Source organism: Nicotiana tabacum, chromosome 13, assembly GCF_000715075.1.
Source record: "Nicotiana tabacum cultivar K326 chromosome 13, ASM71507v2, whole genome shotgun sequence".
NCBI classification, from domain to species: Eukaryota; Viridiplantae; Streptophyta; class Magnoliopsida; order Solanales; family Solanaceae; genus Nicotiana; species Nicotiana tabacum.
Genome location: NC_134092.1, coordinates 91,212,625 through 91,234,811, shown reverse-complemented (window position 1 = coordinate 91,234,811; position 22,187 = coordinate 91,212,625). Strand labels below are relative to the sequence as shown.

The following is a 22,187-nucleotide window of genomic DNA, read 5'->3' as shown; positions in this document are numbered from 1 at the left end:
TGATTGTAATGAGATAATCAAGAATCAAGGATAACATCCTGAAATCTGTTCAAACTCCAGAGATAATCAAGAATGAAATTTGTTCAGACTCCAGGACATGACTTCCCGTTATATAAGTAGTTGTTCTACAATTCTTGAGTGAAGTAGAGCAGGAATAAGTGCAACACAACTGAAAAGACGATAATGTCTCAATCCTAAACTAGGTGAAGTTGATATTCATTATTATGAGGATTCAGAATAAGTTGAGTTTAACGCTATATATAAACATACCACAACTCATCTCGTTCTCTAGCTTATAACCAACAAGGTGAAGCTCAACACAAATCAATGGACAACCAACCATAATACGCATGCATTATTATCACAGCTATTACAAAATGAAAGAATAGATGATTTCATTCTCGCAGCTATATCTTTTATTGCACACTTTCTAATAGATTGACTGCAGATGTCCAATCAGATCCTCCTTTTGTCTCAGGTTAGTTCTTGAACGCCTATGCACAACAAAATGAATGATCAAGATCCAAAATAGCATTCACATCTACGTGGAAAGATTTCTCATTCCTCTTATACAAACATTAATATCACAAGCATATTGAGCAGTCATAAAGTTGTGGAAGTGGGAAAAGTCAGCCAAATAAAAAAATTGTTCGACGATTTTACAACAAAGAATCAAACATGTGAACTATCGATTCAGTACTATTACAGGTTTACAAACATTTCTGTAAATTCCTGCAGGTCCTTCAGAACACTATGTACAGTATTTTAGTCGCTGCAGGTCAGTGTAGATTTGTATACTATAATGGCTATATTTTCCAGTAACCGCGATCAAAAGAATGAATAGACTGTGCTGACGAATATTTGTATGAATCATAGGCTACCTGCTACTTTCATCCACGGCTTCCTCTCCTCATTTTAACTACAAGAAGCTGCATTTGCTCCCACCTTTCAGAAACAACTGAATGAGTTCTATACCCCTATTCTTCATTGGGTTTTTCAAGTGGTCGTGTCACTTATGTGTGTCTGAGAAGATGATGCTGCTCTGATGTTCAAGAACAGCCTTAGTGGGTGCTCGACTTTTCAAAATCATTTCTTCATACTCATCATCGGGGTCTGAAAGAGCTGTAATGGCTCCCCCTGCTCCTACTGAAGCTTCTCCTTCGTGTATGACAACAGTCCGTATCACAATGTTGAGATCAAATGCTTGGTTATAAGAGAAAAATCCAATGCAGCCCGAGTAGATGCCCCTGGAACAATTTTCAAGATGATCAAGAAGTTCCATCGATCTCAACTTTGGTGCACCTGTCATTGACCCACCAGGAAATGCAGCTCTAACACAATCAATTGCACTTACGTCTGATCGCTTTTTCCCCCGAATCGTACTGACCATGGTGTGAACTGTTGCATAGGATTCGATTTCCATGAGATGTGGGACATGAACAGAGCCAGGCTCACACACACGCCCGAGGTCATTCCTCAACAAGTCAACAATCATCAAATTTTCCGCCTGATCCTTTTCACTGTGACAAAGCATACAGAACTTGGTCAGGATTAGTAAGCATGAGTTCTGTTCCAAGACAACTTATGACACAAATCATACAGCCACCAGATGGTTCAGAAATACAATTTCAAAACTGAATATAGAAGTTAAATAAAGAACTAAACAACATAAGCACAAAGGAAAGGTGGCTGACGGCAGAGGCGGACCAAGGAATTTAATGCGACGGGGGCACAATATTCTATTTAATCAGTGCCCCCTAATGGCTTTTAGCATTAAGGGTGCCAAGAGATTTAAATTAATCATTTTCAAGGTATATACATATACATATACAAGATTTCTGTCGAAGTTTACGGGGTCCGGTGACCCCTCAACCTAAGCCATAGGTCCGCCTCTGGCTGACGGGATGACCCAACCAGTATTAGAGGCTAAAAAGCATGTATATAAGTGCGAGAGTTGAGAAGAACTAACAACAGCATAAAAGACTAGAACGTCTGGCAGAAATGAAGTTTAGACATGAAAGGAAAACATACTATATAAGATAAAAGGTAACACAAGTCAATAGTCAGAAAGCTTCCTGAGGAAAATAAGTGTCAGCGAGAGTTTGAGTATTAGATGCTACTATTATGATCCTTCGATTTCTGTACCTGTATTCTAATTGCAGTTTCAGAAATTCATCTTCTTTAGGGGTGGAACCACGAGCTATAGTCCCTTTTATGGGTTTTGCTTCCAGAATTGCATTCCTATCCAATCGTAGGAACCTTTCAGGAGAAGAACAACATATGCTTAGGTCTTCCCTTGAAAAATTAAGCCAGGCAGCATATGGTGCGGGATTTCTTTCTCTGAGATTAAGATAAAGTCCCAGAGAATCTATTTCCCCCAATTTCATTCTCATCTGGGTTGTAAGGCACAACTCATAACTTTCTCCTTCTTTTATGAAATCTTGACAATTCTTAACGTCTTTGATGTACTCCTCTCTTGATTTCTCAGCAGAAAAACCTGACATTAGTTGGACCACTGCCGATCCTCGAGATGCCCGTGATTGCAACTTTTTCGTCATAGAAGCTCTCAAGTCGAGCAGCCTCTTCTCCACATCGTCCAAGTAAGAAGTACTAGTTGTGCTCACATCGTGTAGTGACAAAGTATATATGTCGTCACACTGATGATCGATGACAATAATATTATCCGTAAAGAATAAACAAGCATCTGGTGCCTTCGATCTATGACGATTAGATGCCACGCCACATTCAACTTTGAGATCATACCTGTATCGAGAAAACCACAAGAAGATCAAGTCATGAGAAAAAATTCTTCCTCCAAACGCACATGCAAAAATGAAGAACCAAGTTTAACAACCCAACCTCCTAGAGATTAACTATATTTGAGTCCTACCCAGCAAGTTTAATGCTTGATTTAATTTGTCATAAAACTTAACAATGACAGAAAGGACAGAAAACCAGACATAGCCATATCTACATGAGCAGATGACATTTCTCATGCACCCGTCCAATTTATTCAACTTCTCTTACCCCCTACATGCAGCAGTGAATGTTTCAAGGAAAAGAAGGAAAGAAAACTTCCAAACATACAAAGCAAATCCTTGAAACATTTAGAAGTACTTAACAGAATAGAGTAGGAGGAGGATTCAGATTATTTGTCATAAAATCACGACATACCCGATATAACCAATGTAACCACCATAAAAATCAAATGGTAATCCTTCATAATCCTTCTCATCGAAACAAAATGATAGGAGCTCCTGGTGCAGAGATATAGGACCAAATTAGAATACTCATGTGCGAAATAATCCTCAAAAATATTCTTCCAAACAAAATTCATCAATCTAGATAATTCATGGAAGGAACTCGACATCCTTAATGAAGGGGGAGGGGGAAGGGGGGGGGGGGGGGGCTCTCCTGAACACAGAACAAAAAGGAGCTCGAAATTATACTTGAATAAAAATGAACCATAAGTATAAATACAAAGAAAACAGCCATTGCTTACAAAATTTAATAAGACATCAGATGGAACAGATTTTCTAAGAAGCCGAAGATATTGGAAAACATGTTATTTTATTGCCCGCAGTCAACTTGTTAATGGGAATATCCCACGATAGCATTTCATCTGCTTGTCTTACCCCAATTTACTAAGGACTGTGACATTGACTGATGTGGTGATTTTCAATTTCAGTGACACATATTGAAAGAAATCGTCAGAAACTACCTTATTCATATAATCAAAAAATCCATCTTCCAAAAATGTAGTTTTAACATGGCCATTAGCATCTTCAACTGATAGATCACCTCCTTTACACGTTATGTCACTGAAAATATAAAGCAACATGTTATTGAAAAATGATGTAGCATTCAAGCAGAGATCAATTGAGAAATGGAAAGATCTAAAGTAAGGCACTCAGGAAATATTTGAAGAGATTTTCACCTGCGATTTGACAATCTAAACGTAAGTTGCTTCCAGAGTGAACCTCCTTTTCCCCCCATAAAGGAAAATCTAGCCCTTCCCTGAATACCAAAAGCTGTATCATGGTTAGAAAGGGAAAAAAAAAAAGGAAGAGAAAAAGAACAGCAAAGTAGCCAACCTCAAAAAAAGAATTCAACCGATGAAAATGAGAATTCACAAGAATAATTCTTTTAACCTACCCTCTACATTTCATTTGATAAACCACTCAATAAAAACTACCCTAAGAAACTATTGAATCTGATTTTCTTGCTTTTAAAATTTAAACTGACACAAAAGTGGCAATAGTTTTTTTTTTTGGGGTGACAACCAAAAAAAGAATCATGTAAGGTGCTGAAACTACAACAAGCTGGAGAAGAAAGGACCTGAACCTGAGGGAGCAACAAAGAAGAAACTTTAACAAAATGAACAAAAGATATGACAGATGCGATGCAATTTGAAACATGCTCCAAAATCCAGTGACAACCAAAAAAAAGAATCATGTAAGGTGCTGAAACTACAAGCTGGAGAAGAAAGGACCTTTTCTATTGAAGAACTATCCAGCCAGAAACTGTTTTTAGCCTTTTGATCTCCAAATAGTTCACAGAAAATATTTTCCGCTCCACCAACTTGGCTGGCAGAGCAATCTAGTTTTTTCCATGTCATCTTCAAAAAATTTACACTGTACTTCGGATGTGATAGATTTAAGATTTCATCCATTTTGACAGCTCTCCGCTCAACCGATTTATTCACCAGATGCCCATTTCTTGCAGCACCTTGGGACAGCAGGCTTACATTAGGAACCTGCATGCATGCTAAGTAAAATTTACCGCTCAGAGTAAATGTGGGAACACTCTACTGAAACAAAGCAGGAAAAACTGAAAGCACTTAGCTGCTGATTTTAGGAATTACATGCTTGGTAAATAGCATATGAGATGCATACAAGAAAACCCATCAAAATTAGTTACTTTTAAGTACTTTTGATGAACCCGAGAAATGATAGGAAATTCAGACACCTTTTTGACACAACCATTTGTAAAGTTCTATAAATAAACATATAATCCAATCCCATGGAAAGGACTCAGAGTATAGGAGACTAAATAAGTAGCTCCATCGAACTATCTCTATTTTATAGTGCAGTTACCAGCATAATGAACCCTTCTCTCATTGATGCAGGCTGACGTTAACCTGAGCCAATAATCCTCTGTGATTTTCCGGAAATTCTTGAAAAGCTGTCTTCCATGATATGTTGCAACACTCTCCGGGTGGAACTGGTAGCAAAGGCAAAATCCATGTTACATACTAGTAAAAGAGGAGCAGATTCTCATGGAAAGTGAATGACCGAACTCACCTGCAATCCATAGTGAGGCCTACTAGAATGCATGACACCCATAAGGACTTTTCCACCCTGCACATCCTTTGAATCACTTGATAACTCCGACATCCCATGAAAAATATCTTCTGCTTCTTTGGATGCATGAAAGAATGAATCGGATTCTCCAACACCATGGAAAGGGAGTGTCTCAGTGGTAGAGGTCCAAGCTATGGGAATGAGTTCCTTTGGGAGTGATTTTGGATCTATTACAAGGGAATGGTACCGAACCACCTGAAATGTGTCAAGAAAGTTCAACCAAGATAAATTAACTTCTATGATTGCCATCTTCTCTTTGTTATCTAAACCACAGAAACATTTAAATTGTTGTATATTTAAAGATCGATGTAAAGCTTCAGGTAGCAAAAATTACAAAACGACACAAGTACTAGCACTTATTTAGAAGCGATCAGTCTGTCTCTTAAAGCGATGAAGCAATGCGAAGGGAGAGTTCTTGCTTCAAAGGAACACACAAAGCCATCCAAGTTAGAACCGATCGCTTCTTTGAATTTGACTTTAAAAGGTTAAAACTCCAAAAAAGATAAAATATTGTCTTATGCAATCTTTGTACTAGGATTCCTGTTTATGTATGTTTCAGTTTTCTCTTAATTTTTTTTTCTTCTACAGTTTGCAACAACTCTTCTTATACTTCTTGACTTGCTTCTTTCTTAATGATTTCGTCTTCAAGATAACTTGTTCTTCTTTTTCTTCTTCTGTCTGCGTCTTTTACTTCTACTACTTCTGTTTTAGGTTTTCTTCTGCTTCTCTATCCTACCCTTTCTTGATGTCAACGATAAATATTTCTCCTTTTCTTGTTTGTTCTCTAATTATTCTCCGATTCTTTAATTATAGCCTAAATGCACGACAATAAAAAGTATTCCCTCCGTTTCAATTTAGATGAGGTAGTTTGACTCGGTACGGAGTTTAAGAAAAAAGAAGACTTTTGAAACTTGTGGTCTTAAAAGCTTAAGGGGTAAAAGCTTTGTGGGGCCATGACATTTGTGTGGTTATCAAAGCTTCTCATTAAGGGTAAAATGGGTATAATGAAGAGTTTAATGTGCTCAACATCCATCCTTTAAAAGCTCAGCATCCATCTTTTAAAGTTGAGTTGTTTTCAAATTTAGAAATGTGGAACAGACTAAAAAGGAAAGCACCTCATCTAATTTGAAACGGAGGGAGTATCTCTTTAAAATTAAAGCTAATTTCAATATTGTTTATAAAGCAGCTAACCAATTGATTGAAATTGAAGATCATAGTAGTGATTGACGTTATCTTTTTGTGAGCTTGTTGACCTTAAATGATATTTAATTTGAGTTGTTGATTAATATTGTTTTTGTTGTATTGGAGATCAAAATTAGAAATGTAATTGCTAATAATACATACTATAATCCCACTTGCTAGACAATTTCTGTATTTTCTGTATATTGTGTGTTACATCAAAGAAGCAGGTGCTTCATCACCTAGCTTTTCGCTTAAAGCCCCAGGAGTCTTGTCATTTCTTGGACTTTTTGCTTTAAAAAAGCACTGACTAACACAAGTCACCACCTCAGGAAGCCTAACACTTCTATTTCAAAAACAGTTAAAGCACAAAGAGTTTATATTTATATTTTATAATTATCAGGAGGAGAATAATATGCTTTATACACTCCCTTCCCTTCCACAAATTAGGGGTGGCAAAACTAACTCAAACGCATTTGACCCGCCCAAGTTTTAATGGGTTTTGGCTAGAACGATTTTGAAGATGGGCTGTTTTGGGCTAGCCCAAGTTAACCCATCACAAATCATCAGCCCAAATGGACCCATGATGATTCCCAACCTTGACCCATGGAAATGCTCAATCTTAGAGTTCTACCTTGACCCATGTTATAGCTGTGTGTTTGGTATGAAGGAAAATATTTTCTAATTTTCTTATGTTCGGTTGGTTTAAATGTTTGGAAAATATTTTCCTTATAAACTCGTTTTTCTACAATTGGAGGAAAATGTTTTCCCTAGCAAGAGAAGGAAAAATATTTTCCAATTATGAACTATGGCATTTAAGATAAAAAAATGCTCACGGGCACATTTTCCAAGGTAACCGGGTAAAACAATTTCTGATCATTCAAACTCAATTCCGGCGACTTGTCTCAGTGGAGAAGCTACGTTTTTCATCAATCATTTTTTAGTAATTGCATAAAAACTTGGCTTACTATTTTCTCAGGTCATCTCAACATGGGGAAACAACGATTTATTTTACAGCTGGGTTCAAATCTTATGACATCACAAAAATAATTACGAGGAATGAAGTCTGGTTCGAATGGGTGGAGAGAAGCAGAAACTTCATGTGGCGAGTCATCTACAGCTCAAAGGTGTCACAATGGATTCCAGACACGCTGAATCTGACGTCTAAGGTGAGAGGGGAAACAGTCATAGGATGGAAAATGAAGGACCATTTCACAGACATTTTCTGTACACTCAAGAACAACAGATACGGAAGATACATTAGCATAGCTGCTTTACACGGCAAACACAAATCAGTCTTGATTATTCCAGAAACCTCATTCAATGCAGGGTAGGGGCACACAGCAGTTAAGATTGAGAAATTCATTAATAGAAGAAGACAGGAGACAGAGAATGTTCTTCCAATAAATACAGAGGACAAGTCAACCTATCTAGAATCTTTCAGACGCAACAAGTGAACAACAAAAGGACACATATGTCGCCTAACTACAAATTCAATAATCATTATTCCAAGGAGCTCGGAGCTATCTGGTGTCGATTTGCTTGGAAGATGCATCGTCGGCAGATTTGATGATGATTTGAAAAGATGGAGGTCCCAACCTAGAATGAGATTCGAAGATGGGTAAGCTCTTCATGGAAAGCAGAACATGGGGTAAACGTATATGTCATGAATGACTTTACCTTTCTCTTCGAGCTTCCATCGACGAAGGTGGCTGAACATGTCCTCACAGGAGAGTGGTGATGGAAGAAAAAAAGCTGAATTTAGAGTGGTGGACTCCTACTGTGGGTTGCTGGCCAACGAATGTGAAACGAGACTGGGTTTGGGTTCGACTATTGGCCGTTCCTCTGAACTTGTGGTCGCAGAAAGTTTTCAAAGAGATCGGTGATTTTTGTGGAGGATGGCTAGAAACTGAAGAAGAAACCTCTCTGTAAAATCATCTTAGATGGGCCGGAATCAAGGTGAAAGGTGACGGTGAAGCAATATCCAAAGAAGTGGAAGTGGAAACGGGGGGATTTATCTATAAAATACCTATTTGATGTGACATTCCGGCACGGGTGGTCACTAGATAAGCGATCGGAGAAGAAGCTCAGACGCATGGAGAACATAACCCCTACTGTATAGAGTAAGATGGGACAGGACAGTTGGCTAAGTCTGTAGCCTGTATTATATATGTGGGCTCTTCGAAGGATGGTCTAATTTCAAAAAAAAAGGTCACGTGACCTAGCAGGTGTGGCTGTCTCAGAAGTCATAACACCATTGGGCTAGGATAGGGTTATCTTTAATTTGGGCCAGGATTTATTTGAGCCTGATAAATTTGACCCATTTATGCTAGAGATAGAAGCCAATAAAAACTGGAGTGTAAAGACTTTGGAAACTACGACAAGTATGACAGAAGTTTTGGGTTCTTTTCACGAGGAAGAAAAAAACGCATAATGTCTAGAAATTGTGGATAGGCAGGGAGGGGAAAGTCGAGCACTCTTGAACGAAGACGGTGACGAAGGCTTCTTGCAATTTCAGCCGCAGAATTCCGACATGCAAATAGTTGAAATAAGAGGAGAAGAGCAGTAGTCACGCGAAGATGCCGTACCAATCCAAGCACTTATTGTTGATGTTGAGATGAACGCAACTTTATGGGTACACAGTAATATCATCAGATTGAACAATCTATTTGGGGTGGATTTTTTAGGGTGTGAGAAGGAAGCTCTAGCACTCTTTATCAAAAGAGATAGCAGAAGAAAACAGAGCAAAACGGGAGCAGAGAAGGCTATTGCTACGACACCAAAATTCAAAGGCATGCATGAGGTAAAGGGACTGGTTATTAATATGAAATTCAATGAGAGTGGGAAGGTGTAGAAACAGGGGGAGAGCGACAATTGAAGATCATCCATGAAAGTAAAAATTATTTCATGGAATGTGAGGGGATTAAACAGGGAGGCAAAAAGGAGAAAGGTGAAAAGTATGGTTCAGAAGTGGAAAGCAGATGTGTTTTGCTTTCAAGAAACAAAGGTAGAAGGTGATATAGTAGAGATAGTGAAACAACTCTGGCCAAACAGAGGTGTTAGTTTTGGCTGCCTGGAGGCTAAGTGGCACGAGAGGGGGTATAATATTAATGTGGGATAGGAAAATCTGGAAGGGAGAAGTTTTAAATATTGGGCTTCATTCTTTAACTTGTCGTTTTAAGGCTCAAGGACAAGATTTCACCTGGCACTTGACGGGGTGTATGGCCCATATACTAGAAGAGAAAGAAAGGGGTTATGGGAGGAAGTGGGAGCTTCTAGAGGTTTGTTTGGTGGTCCCTGGGTAATGTGTGGGGATTTCAACACAACTAGATTCATCTCAGAAAAGAAGAACAATAACATGTTGACAAGAGCCATGAAAGACTTCAAAATTTATTGAAGAAATGGAACTTAATAATCTTCCCCTTTCTGGGGGTAATTTCACTTGGCAAGGGGTAACAAACACAAAATTTCGAGCAGATTGGACAGATTTCTCATCTCATCAGAATGGGATAAGGAATTTAGAAACATAAAACAATCGGTGTTGCCTAGAATCACATCAGACCACATCCCAATCGAGTTACAATGTGGGAATTGGGAACCTAACAAGTCCTACTTCAAATTTGAGAATTGGTGGCCGGAAGTGGAGGGTTTCAATGAGTTAGTGAAGAATTGGTAGGACTCTTTTGTATTTGAAGGGAGACCTGATTTCATACCAGCAAGCAAGATCAAAGCTCTGAAAGAGAAGTTGAAAGTATGGAAGAAGGATAGCATGGGAAGTTTAGAAAATCAAAAGAACATCTTGAATTAGATTTCTGATCTTGACAGGGAGCAGGAGCAAAGACCTTTAACTGAGGATGAAATTTTATTGAAAACTAGCTTATGTATGAATTTTGAGGAGCTGGCCAAAAATGAAGAATAGCATGGAGACAGAGGTCTAGGACTTTATGGCTAAAACAGGGAGATAGAAACACAAAGTTCTTCCAAAGAACTGCTAATGCTCACAGAAGATATAATCACATAGACCAATTGGAAGTTGATGGAGAAATTGTTAAGGAACCTGTTGATATCAAGAGGGAGATACTATCCTTTTATCAAAAGCCATATACTGTGACAGAGGAATGGAGACCTGGCTTCAATATGAGTAACAACCCCAGAATTGAAGAAGCTGAGATGCTGAGACTACAGAGACCATTTGAGGAGGAGGAAGTGTTCCAGATCATTAAGCAATGTGCTCTTGACAAAGCTCCCGAACCTGACGGTTACACCATGGGGGTTTTCATCATCAAAGAGGATATCATGAGCACTATACAAAACTTTCATAGGGGGGAATGTTTTAAAAAGAACCTTCAATGCTACTTATGTGGCCTTGATTCCAAAGAAGAATGGAGCAAAGGAGCTGAATGATTACAGACCTATCAGCTGATAGGTTTAGTCTACAAAATCATCTCTAAGGTGCTAATTGAAAGGCTGAAGGAAGTGATGTATAAATTGGTGAACATTCAACAAATGGCCTTCATCAAGGGTAGACAGATTTGCTGATGCAGTTCTGAATGCAAATGAGTGTGTGGACTCCAGAATCAAAGATAAGTCACCTGTGATTTTATGCAAACTAGATGTGGAAAAAGCTTTTGACCATGTGAATTGGATTTTTCTCCTGAAGTTGCTGGAAAATATGGGATTTGGTAGAAAATGGATAAGCTGGATAAAGTTCTGTATTAGTAATGTCAGATCCTCAGTTCTTATAAATGGATCTCCAGAAGGGTTCTTTCCGTCACATAGGGGGATCAGGCAAGGTGATCCCCTGTCACCTTTTTTGTTTATTCTGGTTATGGAGGGTCTAAACAACATGATACAAACTGCAAAACAACAATTGGATCAGGGGTTTCAAAGTTTTAATCATGCATGAGATAGGTCTGGAGATCACACATTTGCTATATGCAGATGACTCACTTATTTTGTGTGAAGCTCAGACTGATCAACAAAGGATGATAAGGGTGATACTATCTTTGAAGGCATATCTGGTTTGCACATTAATTGGGGGCAAGAGTTTGTTATTCCTGTTAATGCCGTCCCTGAGATGGATAATTTGGCCCTAATACTAGGAGCTCAGGTGGGAAGCCTTCCAACAACATACCTGGGATGCCTTTGGGTGCAAAAAGCAAGTCACATGAGATCTGGAATGCGGTTTTAGAGGTGCAAAAAAATAGCTCATAGGATGGAGAAATCAATACTTATCCTTGGGGTGGGAGTGGGGGTGGGGGGGACTAATCTTGATTAACAGTGTACTAGATTCGCTACCTACCTACGTGATGTCTTTATTTCCAATCCAAAGCTGGAAAAGAGAATGGACATTTTAAGAAGGAAGTTCCTATGGCAGGGCAACAAAGAAAAAAGGGGCTTCAATTTGGTAAAATGGAAAACTCTCACGTTAGCCAAGTATGATGGTGGTCTTGGCATTAGAAACTTGATAGAACCAGAGCTTACTTATGAAATGGCTTTGGAGATTCACCACAGAAGAAAATGCACTTTGGAAACAAGTATTCAGCACTAAATATGGTGTGGAGGGGTCCAGACAACAAAAAAAGTAAAGACTCCTTATGGAGTGGGGATGTGGAAATCAATCAGAAATCTCTGGCCATTTTTCAGCAATCAAAAAGGTTTCAAGGTGGGGAATGGTATGAAGATCAATTTCTGGGATCGAAAATTGGGGAAGTCTGGAACCAACAGGGGTGGAGCCTAACATTCAGAAGATTTCTGAATGACCGGGAGATTTCAAGGATTGCTGAATTTCTATAAGACACTGGAGCAATCCAAGGGTTTGGAGCAACAGGTGGACAGAATTTGGTGGCAAGGACACAACAGAGGCCTATTTACAGTGAAATCTACATTTGGGAACTTGAACAATTCTCCCAACCAGCTGGAGTTGTGGCCATGGAAACACAAAAGTTAAAATTCCATACAAGTGGCATGCTTTATGTGGTTGGTAGTTAAAGAAGCTTGCCTAACAGATAAAAAGTTTATGAGAGGAATACCAACATGCTCAAGATGCTATCTTTGTGGGAGGGAAGCTGAAACCAATTCTCATCTATTCTTACACTGAGTGGTGACTACCCAAATCTGGAATATCTTTTTGTGCATGAGAGGCATCAGATGGCAATGCCTAAAAGCTCTTTGGAGCTGCTAAAATGTTGGAACAGGGGAGGAGGCCTACCCAGGCAGAAGAGCAGATAGAAGATGATTCCTCCATGCATTTGGTGGACAGTTTGGAAGGAAAGAAACTTGAGATGTTTTGAAGGCATGGGTAATAATATTCAGAAGATCAAGATGAACTCTCTTTTGTTGTTCCATTTTTGGTGTAAAGAAGAGACTTCAGTGGATACTGAAGCTATACTAGATATTTTGGAAGTTCTGTAAATTGCAAGGATAGGTTTTTTGTTTCTTTTATTTTGCTCTTCTTCTGTGCACTGATTTATAAAACTTGTTACCATTCTCGACAAAAAAAAAATCCAAATGAACTTTGGGCAAGGTTGGGCATTAGCCCATTTATTTACTCAACCCATCTTGACCTGCCCAACTTCAGTCCAAACAACCCATTTGCCACCCCTACTACAAATACACGAAGAGAATGACAAGATTATTTTCTACTCTAAAAGACAATGCCGGTAGTAATGACGAGCACCAGACTCTTCATCAGACAGGTATTATTGGAATGATATATAAAGTGACTGAACTTCCATTTTACTCAAGTAGAAGTTTAACTTAAACCCCCAAGCTATATCCAATAATGCCAATAAAAGCATCCCCTGCTTTCTATTTTTCACTTCCATTTTTAATCTTAAGTGTCAATACAATGATTATATTTCCAAAACTAACACTCAGAGATGAGAAACTACACTCAAATTGCTGCTCTGATACTTATTCTTACATTGTGCATCCAACTACTTTAGTTGGAAACTAAGATTACCATGGTCGTCCACTCATGCATGTAAGTCATATGTCCTGATCCCACATAGCTACCAGTCTGACACAGCCATGAGAAAATGCAAGACGCTTTTGTGCTTCCCAGTTTATGTCTAATTGCAAACCAATAAAACAAGCCTTGACTAAAACTCTTACTCTCTCTTATAAGGAGGGTGACCAATCATATGATTGTCGGTGAAACACAGATGAAACCTGTATAATTTTCAGTTTATCATCCAAATGATGTTCTCAAGTCTCTAAAATCTATAACACACAAATGAAATTTTGAGGAAAAGAAAGTTAAGAAACCAAGCTAGCATTGTTAATGTGCTTACGTGTCTAATCGCAACACCAAAACATAGAAAAACTGAATAGCAAATTCATAAAAAACAGACCTTGAATCCTGAATTTCTTCCTGAAGGAATTTCATGGAACAATTGACAACCATTGTGCTCAATATCACTGCACATTAAATAAAGAACGACATTTTGAAAACGAGAAAAGTATGAGTGACCAAAAATGAACCACAGCTGCCCAGCAGAAAATATCATATTTAAGTCTTTACTAACATGAGAAACCACAAAATGAGGAGTAAAGATGTTAAGCTCCTGACTGTGAATTCTGAAGATCAGGAAACCTTCTCTTTGAAACCTATAAGTGTTTCCAATAAACTATTAATAACTTGGTTTCAAATTGTAATGTTGCCGTATCAAATCACTATCTTATCAAGTAGATACAGATGCATATTTCAATGAGACAATAACTTATTATTTCTAATGATCATTAGTTATCATAATACCGAGAAAATTTTCAAAAAAAAAAAGTAAAAAGAAAAACAAAAGACAACAAAAATAGAACACTTAAAACGCAGTTCATATACCTCAAACGACCATGGACAGCTTCAGGTGCATGCACAACTTGAGCCCCATGCGCATATCCCAAAGCCTGTTTAATCATTTGAAAATCAAGTACACTCTTTAGCTCCTACAGATAAATCTACAAAGACATTACTAGAGGCTTGTACCTACACATCAAGAGTTGTATATCTATGATTTTTTTCCTGGGAACGGGTGGGTGCTTACACAAGATCTATTAACCACACTATCTGAAGAAAAGCACCCAGGGTTATCTCTAACAATGAATTAATCAGATATAAGATAGGTATAAACACATGATAGATTATTGATAGCAAGACTGAAGAAAAATTTAGCGGAAGTAAAAATAGAGCAATGCGTATGAACAGACACAAGAAACGTAGAAACTACGTTGCGGGTACTAGCTTGGTAAACTGAAGAGAATTGACATAGATATGCAAGCAAAAAATATTCACAGAAATTTCAATGAACAACTGCTCTGAAATGAATTTGAAAGCAAGATGTCCTGCATCATTTAATCATACATAAGCAACACGGTGCAAAAGAGTACCTTATTTTGTACACCCACCAGTCGAAGAAGTGAAGGAGCAGATACAGAAACATGCATCTATATCTAAACCCAGAAGCCAGACTTCTATGAGGGTTGTCAATCCACTTATCGATCTAGTACTTGATTTGTTGGGAAAAGAAGGGAAATATAACATGTTTTTGGCAATATATTACTTAAAAATGTATCTTTTGCAGAAAAAACACCATTATCACATGTGACATGTCAATAATAATATCTAGCTGACAACATGCTGCAATTGCCACCATAACTAATATCACGTTGTTAGGCCTTTAGCTATAAATAACACCTTAAAGTTATAGACAGTGTTTTAAAAGGCGTTTTCGGGGCGAGGCGCACCAAAAATGCCCCCAGGCGCACCAAAAATGCCCCCGGACGATGGTGTGGAGCGAAAGTCTCAAGAGGCGTACGCCCAGCAATTCGGGGCGTACGCCAGGGCGTTTGAGGCGCGTTTTTGTAGTGAGGCGTAAGCCTCAGAAAGTTTTTCAAACTAAAACAAAATTTGTTAAATAAGTTCTTCATATAATACCCAAATTCTAAAAAGTCAACTTGTAATTACTCAAAAGGAATTGAAATATTAAATTTAAAAGTCATGACCCTTTTTATTGATAGAAGCCCTAATTTATGGTCTTATTTTCAATTCTTTATCTTGTCCGCTAGTCTGTTACTATCTCCCAAAAGCAACAAGTAGTCAATTTTTTTCATTTTTTTTGCAAATACAAAGAGAACTCCATTCTCCTTCATAACACCAAGTTCAAAGTTAAAATTACAGGTTAGTCATCTTCTTTTATTCCTCAAAAAACTTTATTCTTTTCAACTCAAGTTACTTGTGCTTGTAAGTAGCGTATAATTGATTGTTTTGACTAGTCATTTGTGCGGATAGAGAACATCTATATATATTTTTCATATATTTATAGCTTTAAGTAATTTTTATGCAATTTTATCTATTTATAAATATATATTGTAATTATATTATTTTATGAAATATTAAAAATTTAAATACGCCCACGCCTTTTAAAACACTGGTTATAGACAAACACTATTAGCCAGTTGGTGAAGAAATTTGGAATAACAGGAAAGAAGCAAGGATATTTGAAGATCAATTGAATATATTGTGTAATGACATAAAAAATAGGCATAATAGATAGGCCCCCTAAACTTGCCACTTTTTTTCATTTTGACACCTAAACTAAGAGTAGTACCTATTGAACACTTTTTTCCTATTGAACACTTGAAGTGAAGATAAATTGTGTCAACTAGACACACCGCTGGCATGGCACCGTCAGTGTAATACACCACTTTTGAAAAAATAGAAGAATATTTTTTTTCAATGTCTTTTCTGCAATCTCCTTCGTAATATGTCGCCACCATCTCCACCACTATAGCTGCTGCTTCACCACAACCACCATGCCTCCACCACCGTGCAAACCACCACAAAAAAACACCCCTACCCCTAAATTTCCACCACCACCGCGCCTCCACAACTGCACAACCCACCACCTCTTGTCCCTCCTTAAATCCATCCACCTCAGATCCAGACAGAAAAGGCTTCACGCTGCTCAACACTCACTCTCCAGGACCTTACCAAATCTCTCTATATGTTTTAAAATTTTAAAATATAAGTCATGAAACTTTTAATAGAACTTCGTGTACCTATTGAAAGCTGCTTCTAAGACATTAATGCCCATTTTTGCCATCTGATTTTTTTCTTTCTTTTTTTTTTTTTCCTTTTCTGGTTTTCACCTCTTCAATTCTCACCCGATTTCCATTTCTTAAAGAGTTAACAGAAAATAACTGAACTTTAAGATCAATAACTTATACGTGAATCTACACTAGACTAATGAAACGCAACCCTACATCATTCCATGGAAGGGGTTGGTGGGTTGATTAGGTTGATTTGTTGTGTTAAGAATTTCGATTGAAGCCGCATTGGTCAGGAATCCACCGTGGCACCTCTCTATTACTTACGGTGCTTCGTGGCTCATGCTCTGTACAGAAAAGTTGCAATTTAGGGCGCAGCTGGAGGGATCGAACACCACCACCATCTCTTTCTCAAATTCGGCCACCGCCCTCCACCACCAACTTCTCTTCCCTTCAGCCACCTCTTTTTTTTTTTTGCCTTTTTTCTTTTGCAGATATAGACTTTATTTTCATACGTGTTTCTCTCTGTTTGGTTTATAAGTATTTTTCTTATTGGTATTGTTTGCCACATTAAAGCGAGTAGTTGTCACGCACCTAGATTAGTTTGGAACTGTCAAATATGTGTCTAATTGACACAATTTGTCTTCACTTCATATGTTCAATAGGTACTACCTTTAGTTTAGGTGTCAAAATGAGAGAAACAATGGCAAGTTTAGGGGGCCACCTACGTGTTCTGCCTAAAAAATATTATGCAACCATGGCCAATCCTCATATTGTAAGATACTTCTATATTCCGTACATAGTGTTTCTTTCTCCACGTAACAACCATAGGTAATCCTTGTATTTTGTAAGATACTTTCTATATTCCGTACATACTGTTGCTTTCTCCACGTAACACATAAGTTGAAAAGATTTCCGAAATACCATCTCCCATAAATTTATTTCCTGACAACAATTAATTATCAAGTACTTAAAATTTCCTATCTCATATAGAAGAACAGGAATTCAGCACTGAAATCGACCAAAATCACATTTTGGTAAAGGTTTGACAAGTACCAAAGGAGAGAACAGAACAGCAAGACAGGCTACACAAGGTTGCAGGTACAAACTTGCAGATCCCATGTAAAATTGTATGCTAAAGAATGAACAAAAATATTACAGACAGATATAAATGGATGCATTACCTGGTGACCAAGGCAGACGCCTAGTATAGGGATATCAATGCATTCAAGGAGTAGCCTCAGGCAAATTCCTGAAACATAGGTGTAAGGCGTGAAAGGCTACTCCGAAAAACCATAACAAGCAAGTAAAGTTGAAGCTAAACGACAATTAGATAGTCAACACCCTCCTGTATGGTAGAATACCAACATATTGAAAGTTTTCCAAGTTAATAGCATCAACCTCTAACACTGAGCAAAACTACGCACACTCTTGTATGTTATCCTCGTCTAGGACAGATAAAGGAGCCGTGTTGGGAAGTCATGATTTAGAATGAATTTTTTTAAAATAAATAAATAAAAAAACAGTATAACACACTTAAAATCAGGATTGCTAAGGTGAGGGTGAATTATCAATATGCTGATTCGAACAAGTTAATACATTTTAGTACACGTTAATAAGAAGCTCTATGTTGTCCTAGACAAGGAAAGAGGAAAGTAGATCACATGGATTTCATAAGTCCAAGTCAAACCTATATCTGCTGGACATGTTGGAGAACCAGGACCAGGTGATATCACAATATTGTCAAATGCCCTTTCTTCATACAAGTGGTAATAAACTTCTTTCCACGTCCACTCATCATTCCGAATCACCACCGGAGGCACTGGCACAGTAAGTAAAAAATAAAAGATGTGACACATCACAAACTCATGTCTATCCACTAAAATTAAGGAAAAGACTGGGAAACTGCATATTCAAAGATGACTTTGTCCTAGATGATTAATACAAATGACTACCCAATCAAAATTGCCAAAAATACTATAGAAGATGAAGGTATCTAATACTTAGCATGTAATTTGTCCTGATAACTGCACATTGGCAACGGGCATCAATTTATCAAATTTGTTACAATTTAGAAGTATCCATATATCAGGAAAACATATCAGAAAAAAGAGACTTAAATCTTAATTTGAGAATCCAAAAAGTTGTTTTTTACTTCTTTTATTTTTCACAGGAGAATTCAAATACCTGAATAGAGTAAAAACTGGACACCTACAGATAATTCAACATTTGACAAGCACATATTTACTATTACTATGTAAGTAAAATCCATACCCTCATCTTTCTAAGCATTCATGTTTTTTTTTAGATAAGTAAGAGTGTTTCATGTTATTCTCATCTTATCATCCTAAATTTCCCATTTTACGCCTTACAAATAAATAGCCCTCACCAATTAAGAAGGCAATGAAATTCCAATTCATAATTTCAACATGAATAGCTCCCAAAAATTATACTCTTTAGGTGTAAAGCATATAGATCAATAAAAAATGAATAACAGAATCAGAAGTCACGCTTTCTCACTTTCTCTATAAAGAAAAGGGAAAAATATAAGAGAAAAGAGAGGAGAGAGAGAGAGATGAGGAACTTTCTTTCTTAAAGTTCTGAAAAGATAAAAGTGACCATTTTCTTCCATGTTGTAAGAAAAACGACAGGCCCTAAATGTTCAAGCGGGACCCAAATTGAGGCCTATCATAGATAGCCAGAGGGAGGCTTAGCAACTTAAAGGTATAAAAGGGAAGGAAAATTTTCAAATCCTACCTTTGCTACACGAAAGTTATTTATGCAATAAATACAAATTGTATTCACATGAAGGGAATTATACGAGTGGCTCCTTTTTAAAATTTTCTATTTCTTTACTTTATTTAATTAGGGAACAAACTGCTCAAAGGAGCAGGAATAATGTAAAATGCTGCTTGATTTGCTGAACAGACGAAGAAATAACATGCCACCTACAGCTTCAAGCTGACATTACTATAATATTTGTTGTCACATTTGCTAAAACTCTATAGATAGTGGACAAGACCTTCGACACAAAAGAGATCTACTCCTTGGATAGTTTTCTTCAAAAAGAAAAAGAAAAAAAAAGCATTGTATCTCTGGGGATAGCTAGTCATTGTATCTCTGGGGATAGCTAGTTTCTGCATAAGCACAATGCTAATGATATGGTCTTTTTTTTGGGGGGGGGGGGGGGGTTTCTGTCAAGGCAGAACGTGAAGGGAACAAGAATAAATTTATAAATAGATCTGCTCAAGATAGTAATTTCCACTTCATGACATATTAAAACTGCAGAAAGAATAGTTCTTGTCTAAGAGAAGTACAACTTATTTCAGCAAGTATTGGTAATTTTTAAAATGTACTATAGCAGAGAGACATTAAGAACATCGCATGTGTTCAAACAAATTAACCAGAAAGAATGCTGCTTAAAGTCTTAAGTGAGGTGCTAGTAAACTCCCAACTACTGTGATTGCTACATACAGAACAAAGAAGGCATAAGAAAAAGACATACTACCACATTTTCAGGAGTAGATACTTAAGTTATATGAACAAGCCAATACAGGTACATAACTCATTTCAACTTCAAGACAGAATTATAGGGAGCTTACTTCCATTAATGATTGAAAGCTCCTGGAATATATTGTAAGTGTAACTGTCATAATTGTCAATTAGCAAAGTGCGTACAAATTCTAATTTCGGAACTGGCTGGTTTAACAACTTTTTTCTTGTACGCGATGCATCCAAACGTCCAGATACCAAATGACTTGAAATCACAACCTTCCCTTCCTTACAGTTATATCTTCGGAGTGTATCAATCATACTTGAGTCACCAATCCTTGCAAAAGGTTCAGGTGCTAACAGATAATGTTTTCTGCTTCGAAGATTCTGCCAGCAGGAAGAGGCAATCGTGGATGACGATGATGATGAGCACATGGCAGAATTCATTTTTGCTTGTAGAACTAAACCGCAGGTTCACCAATCAAATCCCTCTGCAAAACATAAAATGTGGCAGTTGGAGATGTCTAAAATCCTAAATCGGTCACTTCGCAAGTGATAAATAAATAGTGTGTTAGAAAGGGTTTATAGTCAAAGTTCAAATTTCCTTGGCATCATAAACCAAAAATGTATTTTTTTTTCCCCTTGCTCTCTTGAAAATGCAATCCCACTGCCCCTAAAGGCAAACTACCAAATAACTTTCAGTGTTCCAATTCTGCTATAGCAAGTACAAGTACAACAAAACTAATGAACCCTCACTCTTAAGTTCTAAACTGTCTACAATTTTTACCACCTCTTCTAAAGAATAGAGCAGCCAAAAAGTTGATTCATTTTTCTTTTATTTTCCTAAAAAGTAAACAGCCAGCCGAAAAGATAATACATGTCCAACGAGTTCTGCAGAATCTTTCAACTTCGTTTCTCTAGCTGTTGCAAAATTCAATAGTAACTGATTCAGCTATTTAATGAATTACATGTTCACAAATATTTTCTACAACTAAAGCTCCAAGGCATAAGAAAAAAATACATGAAGCCCACCATGGACAAAAAGAAGCATTTCTGAACACATCCTTTTCATAGAAACGTTAATATCAGCGAAACAATGACGTTTTTACTTACATGCACACATAGGCATACAAACTGAAATACACAGCATCAACCCAAGAAGTAGATCTCACAGAGAAATGCAATGGACTTAACAGATCCAAAAACGTTTGGTGGAAAAGTAATACCTATGGTTGGGATGTTGATGGTGCCGCAGCAATAACTTGTTTTCCAAATCTCTTGTTTTTTATTTCTCTTACCGGTTTGGTGGGTTGGTGGAGGAGCAAAGAATGAAAGAGCCGAGACATTGGTGTGTGTGCAACCACAAGATTTCAAAGGCTGAGGCGGCGCGCATGTGTGCCAACCAAATTCGTTACCCTCAAAAGAGAAAAAAAAGATTTAAAAAAGGAAAGAACTACACATATCTCGCACGTATTTATAATTTTAAATGGAAAATTTTTTGGAAACCGCTGATAAGATTTTTTGCGTAACATCCCATATAATATGATAACTAAAATGTTGAATTTAATTATGAAAGGCGTTTAGACACAAATATTAAACATACACATATAATATATATATAGAGGGTGTTTAGCTAAGCTTGACATATGTTATGATAACTAAAATGTTGAATTTAATTATGAAAGATGTTTAGACACAGATATTATACATACACATGATATATATAGAGGATGTTTAGCTAAGTTTGACAAGCTTAGCTTATAAGCACTTTTTAGTTTATTACATGCTTGGTAAGATCAAAAAGTATTTATAATCAAGTGTTTATAAGCTAAAATCGGTCTAAAGCCATAAGTTTGTTATCCCAAATTTATAGTTTAACAGCTTAAAAATACTTTTGATTTTACCAACAATTTTATTGTTTTATTGTTATTTGTGTTATCCTTTAAATACCTTTTCCATGATAAAATCCTAACAATTTCCATGACTTTATTCCCTGACCATTTTTCTCAAAACCCAAGTATATTTGTCACCTCTTTACCATCAACAACAATCAAACTCCCTATCCTTTGGTTAAATTATTTTCCATATTCTTATATAATTAAAGATCTT

The 22,187-nt window shown here is 37.2% G+C and overlaps 1 protein-coding gene across 3 annotated transcripts; it reads right to left on the bottom strand.

Annotated features, from left to right (window-relative positions):
- Positions 1-615: 615 nt before the first annotated feature.
- LOC107801527 (aminodeoxychorismate synthase, chloroplastic) lies at positions 616-21,484 on the bottom strand. Of its 3 annotated transcripts, none has more exons than XM_075228143.1 (14): positions 21,305-21,484; positions 20,189-20,569; positions 18,277-18,408; positions 17,771-17,838; positions 14,383-14,447; positions 13,898-13,964; positions 5,304-5,558; positions 5,097-5,223; positions 4,493-4,767; positions 3,938-4,017; positions 3,722-3,821; positions 3,175-3,257; positions 2,146-2,763; positions 616-1,520 (listed from the first exon to the last, which is right to left on the bottom strand). In XM_075228143.1, the coding sequence occupies exons 2-14, from the start codon at positions 20,523-20,525 to the stop codon at positions 1,010-1,012; spliced, it is 2,718 nt and encodes a 905-aa protein (XP_075084244.1). In that variant the 5' UTR covers positions 20,526-20,569; positions 21,305-21,484; the 3' UTR covers positions 616-1,009. The 3 variants fall into 3 exon arrangements, with proteins under 3 accessions (XP_075084244.1, XP_075084245.1, XP_075084246.1); XM_075228144.1 differs by having other exon boundaries at positions 21,192-21,374; XM_075228145.1 differs by lacking the exons at positions 20,189-20,569; positions 21,305-21,484 and adding an exon at positions 18,976-19,062.
- Between the last annotated feature and the right edge of the window lie 703 nt (positions 21,485-22,187).